At 39.5% G+C, this 13,807-nt stretch overlaps 1 protein-coding gene across 8 annotated transcripts in view; it reads left to right on the top strand.

Annotated features, from left to right (window-relative positions):
* ptprub (protein tyrosine phosphatase receptor type Ub) overlaps window positions 1–13,807 on the top strand; it is a 516,837-nt gene that overhangs the window by 435,125 nt on the left and 67,905 nt on the right. For 5 of the 8 annotated variants that reach the window (XM_062991362.1, XM_062991364.1, XM_062991363.1 and 2 more), the window contains exons 19-20: window positions 3,451–3,468; window positions 13,316–13,352. In XM_062991362.1, the coding sequence (XP_062847432.1) occupies window positions 3,451–3,468; window positions 13,316–13,352 (55 nt within the window). The remainder of the gene's footprint in view (window positions 1–3,450; window positions 3,469–13,315; window positions 13,353–13,807) is intronic. The other 3 variants (XM_062991366.1, XM_062991365.1, XM_062991368.1) reach the window with 1 other exon arrangement.

The raw sequence follows: 13,807 nt of genomic DNA, 5'->3' as shown, positions 1-13,807 counted from the left end.
AACGAGTAACTACCGTTTCTGTCGTAATTGTAATCAAAGTGTGTAAAACATGACGTTAAAATCCCAATAAATAAATAAATAAATAGTCCATATTACCTGTACAACACAAAAAAAAGTGATCCAGAGCCTCACATTGTGCTTAATTTTTTTTTTTTTACTCACACATAAGCTATTAACTCTAAAATTTACTTTGCATTTAGGAAATTAATAAATAAATAAATAAATAAATACAAATATAATAATAATAATAATAATAATAATATAAATAATAATAATAATAATAATTAATAATAATAATAATAATAATAATAATAGGGTCCAAAAAGGTGCAAATCAAATGATGCTTAATCCGGACTACAAGATCTCTCTCAGACACAACCAATTACTACTCCTCCCACCCTCACCGTTTTCAACCAAAATATAAAAGTGCAGAAACTTTTTGAAGATCCTTCGTAGTAATAATAATAATAATAATTATTATTATTATTATTATAATAATGATAATGATAATAATAGTTATAATGATAATGATAATAATAGTTTTAATAATAATAAAATAATAATAATAATAATTCCAGAAAAGGTGGGACAGTGTATGAAATGCTAATGCAAACAGAAATCGGGATTCTTCTTAAAAAGTCTTTAGTGTTTGATTGTACTATGCCACTACTATGCGTACAGTCTGAACTTGCGTTTGTGGGTGCAGACCTGGACGTGCTTTTGATTGGCAACAGTTTGTTAAATTATTTCCAAGCTCATTTGTGATACTCATTTTAGAAGCATGCTGGTACAAAAGACAATAGCAATTTAATAACGTTTAATTGGATAAATACTTTTAAATAAATATATAATAAATAAATAAATAAATAGACATATAAATAGCATGCACCCTTACTGCTAAGGGAGCCCAAAGTCTGACATCATTACCACTAGTTTCTATTTTTTTAATTAATATTACCAAATTTACCATAACATCATTTGAGTGAATAAATGTACATGAATTTGTAAGTCTCTTTCTAATACTTTTTTTTCTTATGCCTGACCCACATGACTTGATAATCATGATAATCGGCAGTGTAGCCTAGTGGTTAAGGTACTGGTCCAGTATTCAGAAGGTTGCCGGTTCAAGCCTCACCACTACCAGGTTGCCACTGTTGGGCCCTTGAGCAAGGCCCTTAACCCTCAATTGCTTAGACTGTATACTGTCACAACTGTAAGTCGCTTTGGATAAAAGCGTCTGCTAAATGCCAAATGAGAAGTGTTAACCAGTTATTTAATTATCATGTGGTCTGGTTTACTGTGTGTGTAATCCAATCTTATCCTCTCCAATCTACTACTAGTCTAGACTTGACTCCCTTTAAAATTGTTATTATGGCATGGTGCAGTGGAAGATCAGGTGTAAGCGGTTGAGAGTGCCATTGAACAAACTAATGATAGATGTAGCTCCAGCTAACATAGCTGCAGCTAAAATAGTATGGGGAAGATTATAGGGAATAAAAGCTATGTTTTTGACACAGGATGTTGAACACTGAGGCAAACGTTTTAGTTCACTTAAAAAAGAAATGACTACACTATAGGACTTGTTGAGCTGTCTTTTAAACCATGGCTTCACATAATCTTTGTAATGCAAAACATCTGGCTGCTATTGACTACATTTGATCTGAAGGCAATTTTTATTTTCTATCTGAGAATATTAAATCTTCCCTTGCAATTTGCATAAGAATGACTGATACCATTAGGGTAGATATAATGATGTAAAAATGCCTCCTTGTTTCATTTGCTCAATTTTACACACTGGGAATGTAATATAACCTAAACCTTTAAATGAACAGCACAATGGACATCTCTTGATGCATGCTCAATAATCCAGGTACACGAATCCACAAAGTTGAATTAGTTCATCTGGACAAATGTTTGTTGTAGAGATATGTTTCATCACTGAAGAAGTCACTTGGATGAGTGATGAAACGTATCTCTACAACAAACTTTCTACACTCACTGTCCATTTTATCATCTCCACTTACCATATAGAAGCACTTTGTAGTTTTACAGTTACTGACTGAAGTCCATCTGTTTCTCTGCATGTTTTGTTAGCCCCTTTTTATACTGTTCTTTAATGGTCAGGACTCTCCCAGGACCACTACAGAGCAGGTATTATTTAGGTGGTGGATCATTCTCAGCACTGCAGTGACACTGACATGGTGGTGGTGTGTTAGTGTGTGTTGTGCTGGTTTGAGTGGATCAGACACAGCAGCGCTGCTGGAGTTTTTAAACACCTCACTGTCACTGCTGGACTGAGAATAGTCCACCAACCAAAAATATCCAGCCAACAGTTCCCATGGGCAGCGTCCTGTGACCACTGATGAAGGTCTAGAAGATGACCAACTCAAACAGCAGCAATAGATGAGCGATCGTCTCTGACTTTACATCTACAAGGCGAACAAACTAAGTAGGAATGTCCAATAGAGTGGACAGTGAGTGGACAGGGTATTTAAAAACTCCAGCAACTCTGATGGTCTGATCCACTCATACCAGCACAACACACACTAACACACCACCACCATGTCATTGTCACTGCAGCGCTGAGAATGATCCACCACCTAAATAATACCTGCTCTGTGGTGGTCCTGTGGGGGTCCAGTATGCAAAGAAACGGCCTACAGTCAGTAATTGTAGAACTACAAAGTGCTCCTATATGGTAAGTGGAGCTGATAAAATAGACAGTGAGTGTAGAAACAAGGAGGTGGTTTTAATGTTATTGCTGATCACTGTATATATATATAAAAGGTTCCCATTAAACTTGGTTAACCGCTCTATCTCTACAGCTCATTCCTAACAGTGGGGATTCTGTTTTGTATTACCAGCTAGTTTTACCTCAACCACATGTTATTTTTTGTCTCATCTGACCATTGAACCTGGTTCCAAAGTTCCTTGATTCATGGCAAAATTTGTACTAAAATTACCCTAATCCTAACCCTAAATCTTTTCATGATACTATGAGCTGTAGATTGTAAAAGACCTAAATCTTGTAAAAATAAAAAAGTCATTGAACACGATGACACTGTTTTTTTATTAGTTAAATAAAAATTCAAGTGATTCAACAAATAGCAGTTTTTAGTTTTTATTGCATCTTTAGAATGTGTCCCAACTTTTCTGGAAATCCAAATGTTTAAAAAAAAAACAAGCAGTCTTTTTATGTCATTGTTTTCTTGTTAATGACCTGTAAGCTTGTAATGTGAGATTATGCAGGACCTGCTCACAAGTTTAGGATTGTAAAAAAATCATTAAGTCTGAGCTGGACATTGTTCTTGTTGTCTCTCCTCATTTGTGTATCTCTGTCCCTTGTGTAATCTTTCAGTCTTTCTGTTTCACGGCTTTTTCCGCTTTTCATTAACTAGCCTCTGTCTTTTCTTTTTCACCCTCTCTCTGCACCTCACCTGGACCCTGTAGATTCGGATAAACAGGGAAGTAAGTACTTAATGCTCTTTCTTCATTCTTCCCTCTGTTATTTCTTTTACGTTACCTCTATGTCTCGTATCAACCTACCATACCATGTTTTGTGATGTAGGCTGGCATGCCACCATTCTCAGGTGACAGTTAGAGATCATGTTAAGCATTCAGGTTAAACACACTGTGCTCTGCTTTTTTTTTTTTTTTTACCTTTTGTTCACCTCTTAAAAGCATTTGGACTGTTCGTACAGCACTGCTGGACTATAGGGAGTTAAAACACATTTGCTGGAGGTGATAAACCTTCACCAGCTGGCAGTCAGACAGGTCAATACTTGGTTTTGTAGATTCCAGGAGAATTCTAGCATTGTGTAAACTTTAAAGATTTTTGTGTGGTTTGGAACACACCCTATAGGTTCACACACACACATATTTATATATATATAATATACTATAATATATATATATATATATATATATATATACAGTATATATATATATATACAGTATATATATACAGTGTATCACAAAAGTGAGTACACCCCTCACATTTCTGCAAATATTTTATTATATCTTTTCATGGGACAACACTATAGAAATAAAACTTGGATATAACTTAGAGTAGTCAGTGTACAGCTTGTATAGCAGTGTAGATTTACTGTCTTCTGAAAATAACTCAACACACAGCCATTAATGTCTAAATAGCTGGCAACATAAGTGAGTACACCCCACAGTGAACATGTCCAAATTGTGCCCAAAGTGTCAATATTTTGTGTGACCACCATTATTATCCAGCACTGCCTTAACCCTCCTGGGCATGGAATTCACCAGAGCTGCACAGGTTGCTACTGGAATCCTCTTCCACTCCTCCATGATGACATCACGGAGCTGGTGGATGTTAGACACCTTGAACTCCTCCACCTTCCACTTGAGGATGCGCCACAGGTGCTCAATTGGGTTTAGTCCATCACCTTTACCTTCAGCTTCCTCAGCAAGGCAGTTGTCATCTTGGAGGTTGTTTTTGGGGTCGTTATCCTGTTGGAAAACTGCCATGAGGCCCAGTTTTCGAAGGGAGGGGATCATGCTCTGTTTCAGAATGTCACAGTACATGTTGCAATTCATGTTTCCCTCAATGAACTGCAGCTCCCCAGTGCCAGCAACACTCATGCAGCCCAAGACCATGATGCTACCACCACCATGCTTGACTGTAGGCAAGATACAGTTGTCTTGGTACTTCTCACCAGGGTGCCGCCACACATGCTGGACACCATCTGAGCCAAACAAGTTTATCTTGGTCTCGTCAGACCACAGGGCTTTCCAGTAATCCATGTTCTTGGACTGCTTGTCTTCAGCAAACTGTTTGCTGGCTTTCTTGTGCGTCAGCTTCCTTCTGGGATGACGACCATGCAGACTGAGTTGATGCAGTGTGCGGTGTATGGTCTGAGCACTGACAGGCTTACCTCCCACGTCTTCAACCTCTGCAGCAATGCTGGCAGCACTCATGTGTCTATTTTTTAAAGCCAACCTCTGGAAATGACGCCGAACACGTGGACTCAACTTCTTTGGTCGACCCTGGCGAAGCCTGTTCCGAGTGGAACCTGTCCTGGAAAACCGCTGTATGACCTTGGCCACCATGCTGTAGCTCAGTTTCAGGGTGTTAGCAATCTTCTTATAGCCCAGGCCATCTTTGTGGAGAGCAACAATTCTATTTCTCACATCCTCAAAGAGTTCTTTGCCATGAGGTGCCATGTTGAATATCCAGTGGCCAGTATGAGAGAATTGTACCCAAAACACCAAATTTAACAGCCCTGCTCCCCATTTACACCTGGGACCTTGACACATGACACCAGGGAGGGACAACGACACATTTGGGCACAATTTGGACATGTTCACTGTGGGGTGTACTCACTTATGTTGCCAGCCATTTAGACATTAATGGCTGTGTGTTGAGTTATTTTCAGAAGACAGTAAATCTACACTGCTATACAAGCTGTACACTGACTACTCTAAGTTATATCCAAGTTTTATTTCTATAGTGTTGTCCCATGAAAAGATATAATAAAATATTTGCAGAAATGTGAGGGGTGTACTCACTTTTGTGATACACTGTATATATACACTCCTGATCAAAATCTTAAGACCAGTTAAAAAATTGCAAGAATTTGCATTTTGCACTATTGGATCTTAAGAAGGTTCCAAGTAGAGCTTCACAATGCTAAAAGAAGAAATGGGTGCAAGAGACAAAAACTTTTAAGCAGCCAATTTATTGAAAACTGCATTTACACTCAAACATGCTTTTTTCAGCTGATCAAAAGTTTAAGACCACAGCCTTTAAAAGCCAAAATGTGCGCAGAAATTTGGATTACATGTCATTTTCTGTCAAGTATTTACACTGTCAAGAGCTCCTGATGGCAAAAGCAAAAAAGCTCACTGACTTTGAACGTGGTAGGATTGTTGAGCTTCATAAGCAAGGCCTCTCACAACATGCCATCGCTGCTGAGATTGAATGCAGTAAGACAGTCATTTTGCATTTATTAAAAGACCCTGAGGGTTATGGAACAAAAAAGTCAAGTGGTAGACCCAAAAACATTTCACCAGCGCTGAGCCGCAGGATCCGATTGGCTGTCCGTCAAGACACGGGACAATCCTCGACCCAAATTAAGGCCATTACTGGTGCTGACTGCAGCTCAATAACCATCAGACGGCATCTGCGATGGAAGGGCTTCAGAAACAAAAAACGTCTTCAAAGGCCACGTCTTCTTCAACGCCACAAAATTGCCCGTTTGGACTTTGCAAGGGAGCACCAAACATGGGACATTGAAAGGTGGAAGAAAGTTTTATTCTCTGATGAGAAAAAATTTTACCTTGACGGTCCTGATGGCTTCCAACGTTACTGGCATGACAAGGAGATCCCACCTGAGATGTTTTCTACGCGGCACAGTGGGGGGGCGCCATCATGATTTGGGGTGCTTTTTCCTTCAATGGAACAATGGAGCTTCAGGTTGTGCAGGGGCATCAAACAGCAGCTGGCTATGTGGAGATGTTGCAGCGGGCATCCCTCATGACTGAGGGCCCTCGTCTGTGTGGTAACGACTGGGTTTTTCAACAGGACAATGCTGTAGTTCACAATGCCCGCCTGACAAAGGACTTCTTCCAAGAGAATAACGTCACTCTTTTGGACCATCCTGCGTGTTCCCCTGATCTAAATCTGAATGAGAACATTTGGGGATGGATGGCAAGGGAAGTTTACAAAAATGGACATCAGTTCCAGACAGTGGATGCCCTTTGTGAAGCCATCTTCAACACTTGGAGCAACATTCCCACTAGCCTCTTGAAAACACTTGCATCAAGCATGCCTAAACGATTGTTTGAAGTGATCAACAAGAATGGTGGAGCTACTCATTACTGAGTCCTTTTTTTGACACTTTGATTTCTGTTTTGAGGGGGTTTTCGGGTTTTTTTGAGCTATGGTCTTAAACTTTTGATCAGCTGATGAACAGCCTATTTCAGTTAAATTGTTGTTTTCAATAAATTGCCTGCTCAAAAGTTTTTGTCTCTTGTGCCCATTTCTTCTTTTAGCATTGTGAAGCTCTACTTAGAACCTTCTTAAGATCCAATAGTGCAAAATGCAAATTCTTGCAATTTTTTAACTGGTCTTAAGATTTTGATGAGTGTATATATATAATCTAGTCATATCCAATGACTCTGGTTGTGTTTGGCTTCACCTCTACCGATACAACCCTCCACCGCTGACTGAGGAGCTTCGCAACTGACACACGCCCCCTCCAACATGTGAGCAGTACCGACTGCCTCTTTTTACCAGGCAAGTTCATATGCAGACCAGCCTTGTGCACGGACAGCCACACCCTGATCAGCATTATTCCCCAACTCTGCACAGGCACCATCAATTAGCCAGCAGAGGTTTTAATTGCACCAGTTATGAGGAACCCTGGTTCAGCTTTGCCATCCCTGAGCAACAGCCAATCGTTTTTCGTGTGGCCGCCCAGCCCAGCCGAATGGCAGAGCTGAGATTTGAGATCCCAGCTCTGGTGTGCTAGCGTATTTTACCGCTGTGCCACCTAAATGGCCTAAAAATACATATTTTTAATACAGCACATAGTGAAAGTCTAGAATGTAGAAGAAAATTATGCTTTATGGCAACTATGACAACAGTTTGTTAACAGAGGATCTTGATCTGTTTTCTATTGTAGAACTTGAAATTCAATCTGACTTTGGGTTTGAATTGGAAAATAACTGTGAGCCAGGCTTTATTATTACTCCCTAGGACCCAACCTCACAAATCCTTTTGTGAATGATAAAATTAAATAATAGTTAGTAAAGATTTAATAAAAAGCATCATCAGACAAGTCAAGGCTGTGATAGGGACAAAAAAGAACCAATTCTACCTATGTCTTTAGGGTTTTGGTATAGTGTATGTTACATACATTTTATTATATCTAATATCTGCTATTCTTATACAGATGTTCAGTGCTCTAAAAATAATTTGAATAATAGCATCAGTTAGAGTTAATTACTTCAGTCACATAGTATTGACCTGTGCACAGAAATAGCATATATTTTCTTTTCTCTAGCAGATTCACACTCCAGAACATTTTTATACCGTTAGCTTTTTGCTAACTTCTGTGCTGTGGTAGAGGAGGTTTAATGTACCAATTAACCTAAGAGTGATCCTGTTGGTATGGAGCTGAACTCCTGGTAGGGTCACCCTTGATGGTAAGGTCAAAGAGGAGGTTGTAATGTAGAAAGAGCTATCACAACCCCACCCATGGGAAACTATAACTGTGGGTTACAGTGCTGGTATGAGTTTTTCAACAAGGTGCATACTGGGTCAACCTAGCACAATTGAGTCGACTGAAGGGCTGACAAGAGATTGGGACGCTTGGTCAGTCCAAGAAACTATGCCATACTGGTCAGCCAATGTCTAAGAGTGACGGGGTGGGCATTGAAAAGTGTACTACTAAATCATTAAAGTTCACAACAGAGAAGACACAGTAAGGCACGATAGAGGAAACGTGCAGAGACGCACAAGCTAAACATCAGACCTTGTATCAAGAGTCTCAATGCACTTGGCAAGTTATCAATACCTGGTATTGGATTGCAGATTAGACTAAGTGGTCAGGCACTGGACACTTTAAGACATTGGATGGACACACAGTGCTGTTCTCAGGCAAGAAGGACCGTGAACATTATAGAGTTGCTGTCAGGGTTCACAGAAATGTTGCTACATGTCTTGGGGCAAGAAGCTACTTGCTAGGATAAGACCTACAACTGACATAAGAGTGCTCAGTGTGTTTTAGTGTTATTTAATTAAAGACAACATGTTAATTTAAAGCAGCTTTGAAGAAATCAGAGCTAAGACTTCAAGTTAGCAAGTTAGAGGCAACAGTAGCATGAAGAATCTAATTGAAATGTGTAAGAAATGAATCTTGAGAGAGTCATCCACCTTTGGGTGACTTCAAACTGTGATATAACACTGTATAATAAAAAGGTGAATAGTGCAGTGTATTAAATATTAATAGCTATTATATAAAATCGCAGGTTAAAATAAAGAGATGCACATGGTCAGCAACAATATCTGATGAGATTATGGTATTCAGATTGTGCTCACTTGATGTTGGTGGCCCAGAAAACATAACCCCACACCATCACTCCATCACTACCAATCTGAAACTCAAACAGCTCTCAGATTTTGATTTATACTCCTTTTTTTAATTTGTACTCGGCTGGCGCTGCGGTAAAATGCTAGCACACAATAGCTGACATTTCAAATCTCATCTCAAATTGTCTCCTATACAGACAATGATTGGCTCGTCCATTGGTTGTGCTGGAAGGGGGTTGCTTGAAGGGGATTGCTCATAACTGCTGCAGTTGGGGCACTCTGGTAGCACAGCGGTAAAACACGCTCGCCAGTTTAAATCTCAGCTCTGCTGAGCACCTACACAGTCAGTGATTGGGTTGTTTGTATGGTGGATGCTGGACAGGGATTCCTAATAACTAATGCATTTGCAAATTCAGCTGGCTGATTGTTGGCGACTGCACAGAGACGAGAAATAACAGGGATCAGTGCATGAAACTGAGCCCCATCTGAACTCGTCTCGTGCAGATGAAAAGATGCAGTCGGCTACTGCACACGTGTCAGAGGGGGTGTGTTTTAGTCACGGCTCTCTGCGGTCAGGAGTGGAGGTCAACAGCAGCAGAGGGGAAGCGAAATGCAATTGGGTAATTGGATATGACTCGATTGGGAGGAGAATTAGGGAAATGCACAAAAAAGTTAATAAAATAAATAAATAAATAACTGCTGCAATTACAACCTCTGCTGGTTGATGGAGGGCACCTGCACAATGAAACAGGAGATAATGGAGATCAGTGTGTGACTCTTAGTACACAATACAGATCCCCATATAAATTCACATTGTGTGGGTGAAAAGAGGCAGGCGGCTTTGTACTCGGTTTGGAGGGGGCTTGCAATGGTTGTGGCTCTTCTAAGATCAGCAGTAGAGACTGAAATACAAATCTGGAAGTTGGATACGACAAGTTGGGAGAAGATTGAAAAAAAAATGTATGAACAGATAAAAAAAAACATGCTTTTCCATATAAAGCTAAACTAGCTTCAGTAAAGTATGGTAGTTAGGAAGATTCACTGCTAATACATTTCTAAAGCATTATTTTTACACTTACAATTGTGTGTTTAATGAAAAGAGATCTAATGTAGGTCTATAACAAAGGGCTTGATTTGATTAACCACATGCTTTGCGGTACACAGACAGTTTTAAATAGCATGATGCTGTAGATGCAAGTGTAGCATTATTGCTCCTGATCTGAAGTGTGCAGGTAGTTTGTAGTCGGGCACATGTTTTAGATAGATAGATGGATGGATGGATGGATGGATGGACGGACGGACGGACGGACGGACGGACGGACGGACGGACGGATGGATGGACGGACGGACAGACAGACAGATATAGACAAATAGACAGACAGACACCTGTAGAAAGATAGATAGACAGAGACAGACATACAGATAGACAGAAAGAAGATAGACAGACAGGCAGACAGATAGATCAACATATAGGTAGACAGACAGACAGACATAGATTTATAGATTAGGTAGGTAAGTAGGTAGGTAGGTAGACAGACAGGCAGGCAGACAGACAGATAGAGAGATATAGACAAATAGACAGACAGACACCTGTAGAAAGATAGATAGACAGAGACAGACATACAGATAGACAGAAAGAAGATAGACAGACAGACAGACAGACAGACAGATAGATCAACATATAGATAGACAGACAGACAGACAGACATAGATGTATAGATAGATAGATAGATAGACAGACAGACAGACAGACAGACAGACAGACAGACAGATCACTTTATTAATACCAAAGGGAAAGTCAAGTATTACAACAGCTCAAGGTACATCAGACAAAAATAGTAAAGGCTCAGGGTACATTATAAAATATTAAATTTAAATTCGTAAAAGACTCAGTTAAAAAATTATTAATTAAGTAAGGCTCAAGGTGCGTAAGAAATATTAAGTAAAGTACAGTACAATGCTAATATTAAGCATTATAATGACACCAAATTCGAAATAAAAAGGCATGTTTACCTTATATAGACCTGTGCATAAAAATAGCAGATGTTCCTCATGTAGATTTACACCCCAGAACAGTTTACTGTTAGCATTTTGCTTACACTTCTCCTGTAATCTCTACCTTGCTGTGGTGGAAAAGGTTGAGTGTACCTATGAACCTATGAGTGATCCCATCCATCTGGATCTTACCTCCTGGTGGGGTCACGCTGTTGATAATGCAGTGCATTTGTAAAAACACTTGGTGTGAGTTTTTATTCTTTTTAAACAAGGTGTATGCTGGGTCAACCTAGCGCAATGCTGAGTCGACTGAAGGACTGACAAGAGATTGGAATGCCCAGTCAGTCTGTTTGATCCCACAGAGCACAAATGAGTAGTACAACAACTTTAGAGTACAAGAACTTTACAAGAACAGGTATTTATCCATGGTTTAATTGATTAATTAAGTTTTAAGTATTAAAAAGAGACCAAATCAGAAATAAGAAAGGCATGTTGACTCTATATAGAGTGCCTTTTGGTTAAAAATATTCACCACACCTTACAAAATCACATTATTTCTTCCACCAATACCGAATCCTCAATTATCTTCCTCCAGTCCTGTTTCTCTTATTATATATTCATCATACAGTTTGGACAGAAATGATGACAGAATGCAGCCTTTTCTATTGTCTGTTGGTCCAATTTCTGTCATGACTGTGGCTTGTTGGTCAGTGTGTAGATTCCTCATTAGAACAATGAGATGCTCTGGTATTCACATCCTTCAGAGAACATTCCATCATTTTGATTGGTGAACAGAGTCGAAAGCTTTTTTGTATTTAATAAAGCTGATGTAGACTTCCTTCTTGAATTATCTTGCATTTTCCATAATTTAGCTTACATGTGTGATATATACTGTATATATTTAATAGTCATGCATATTTTTAGGTGGTGATGGTAATGTTTTTGCTTATCAGTGTAATTTGCAGTTTAATAGTTGGCCCTGATGATTGATTGTGATATGAGGCTTCATCCAAAATTACATAGTGCATTCTCTAATCCAATTAAATTTAATTGAATGTAAATTCCAGTGGCACGTTGGCTTGGTTTTCCTCGTGTCCTTGTGGGTTTCCTCCAGGTGCTCTGGTTTCCTCCCACAGTCCAAAGAGAGTCAGTCAGTACAATAATAATTAGGTGTAACATTATGACCACCTTCCTAATATTGTGTTGGTCTACCTTATGCTGCCAAAACAGCCCTGATCCATCGAGGCATAGACTGCACTAGACTGCTGAAGGTGTGCTGTTGTATCTGGCACCAAGATGTTAGCAGCATCCTTTGTCTCCTGTAAGTTGTGAGGTGGGGCCTCCATGGATCGGACATGTTTGTCCAGAACAACCCACAGATGCTCTGATTGGATTGAGATCTGGGGAATTTGGAGGCCAAGTCAACACCTCAAACTCATTGTTGTGCTCCTTAAACCATTCCTGAAACATTTTTGCTTTGTGGCAGAGTGCATTATCCTGCTGAAAGAGGCCACAGCCATCAGGGAATACCGTTTTCATGAAAGGGTGTATATGATCTGCAACAATGCTTAGGTAGGTGGTGCATGTCAAAGTAACATCCACATGGATGGCAGGACCCAAGGTTTCCCAGCAGAACATTGCCCAAAGCATCGCACTGCCTCAGCCGGCTTGCCTTCTTCCCATAGTGCATCCTGGTGCCATGTGTTCCCTTTGAGGATAAAATGTTCACTTAATGTATCCTAATATATCCCACCCACTAACAGGTGCTGTGATAAAGAGATAATCAGTGTTATTCATTTCACCTGTAAGTGGTCATAATGTTATGCCTTGTTGGTGTGTATATATATTACTGTGCTGCAAACCTCAACACTCTTAGGCTGCTTTTCTCTATTAGATCTGTGTTGACAGCTGGTGTTATTTTTGTTTGTTATCCTTTAATGCCTTAATGCCTATTTACAGCTATTAAAAGCACATATTTATATCCCTACTCTGCTTTCTGACATTTATGCATTTCTGAAATTACTCTTCTATTGGCAAACATGTCCTTCATAGCTTTATATAATTGTTTTTACTATGTAGTTTTGGAAATATTGAAAATGAGAAAGAAGCAATGAGCAAGAAAGCAATTGTATAAAGAGGTAGGCATGGTGAAAGGAAGCATGGAGCCAAATTGAATTAAAAAGGACATGTCTTCATTGGACTGGTCCTTGGTGCAGATGGTTTACTCAGCATGTTGGTTTGCTTCTGTTTCAGGGCTACCATCGGTCCAACCACTTCATTGCCACTCAGGGTGAGTATCTCTGCATGCCCACACTGGACCATCAAAGCATGTACAGTATGTGTGTGTATTAGAGAATTTAACTGAACTAGCCAATAGGATTCATGATTTACAGATTGTGAGTACTACCTTATAGTCACGTGTAAAAATTATTCATTGTTCATTAAAAAAGCACACCAGGTTTGAACTTCTGACTGAAACCACCCTGACATAATCATGCAATAATTAATCAAATATATTTATTTAGGAATATTTAGTCATTTACATTAGTAAAACAGGTCAAGGAGAAATGAATCATGGCTGACAGCACTTTTTTAAAACCGCCAAGCCAGCAATAAACAAAGGCTGCGTCCGAAATCGCATACTTAAACACTCACTCACTCATTTTCGTAACCGCTTATCCAATAAGGGTCGGGGGTGCTGGAGCCTATTCCAGCTTTTCAATGGGCGCAAGGCACACAGTAACG

The sequence above is a fragment of the Trichomycterus rosablanca genome, chromosome 3, assembly GCF_030014385.1.
Source record: "Trichomycterus rosablanca isolate fTriRos1 chromosome 3, fTriRos1.hap1, whole genome shotgun sequence".
Classification (NCBI taxonomy): domain Eukaryota; kingdom Metazoa; phylum Chordata; class Actinopteri; order Siluriformes; family Trichomycteridae; genus Trichomycterus; species Trichomycterus rosablanca.
Note: the sequence above shows the minus strand (reverse complement) of the source record. Positions and strands in the feature narration are given on the sequence as shown.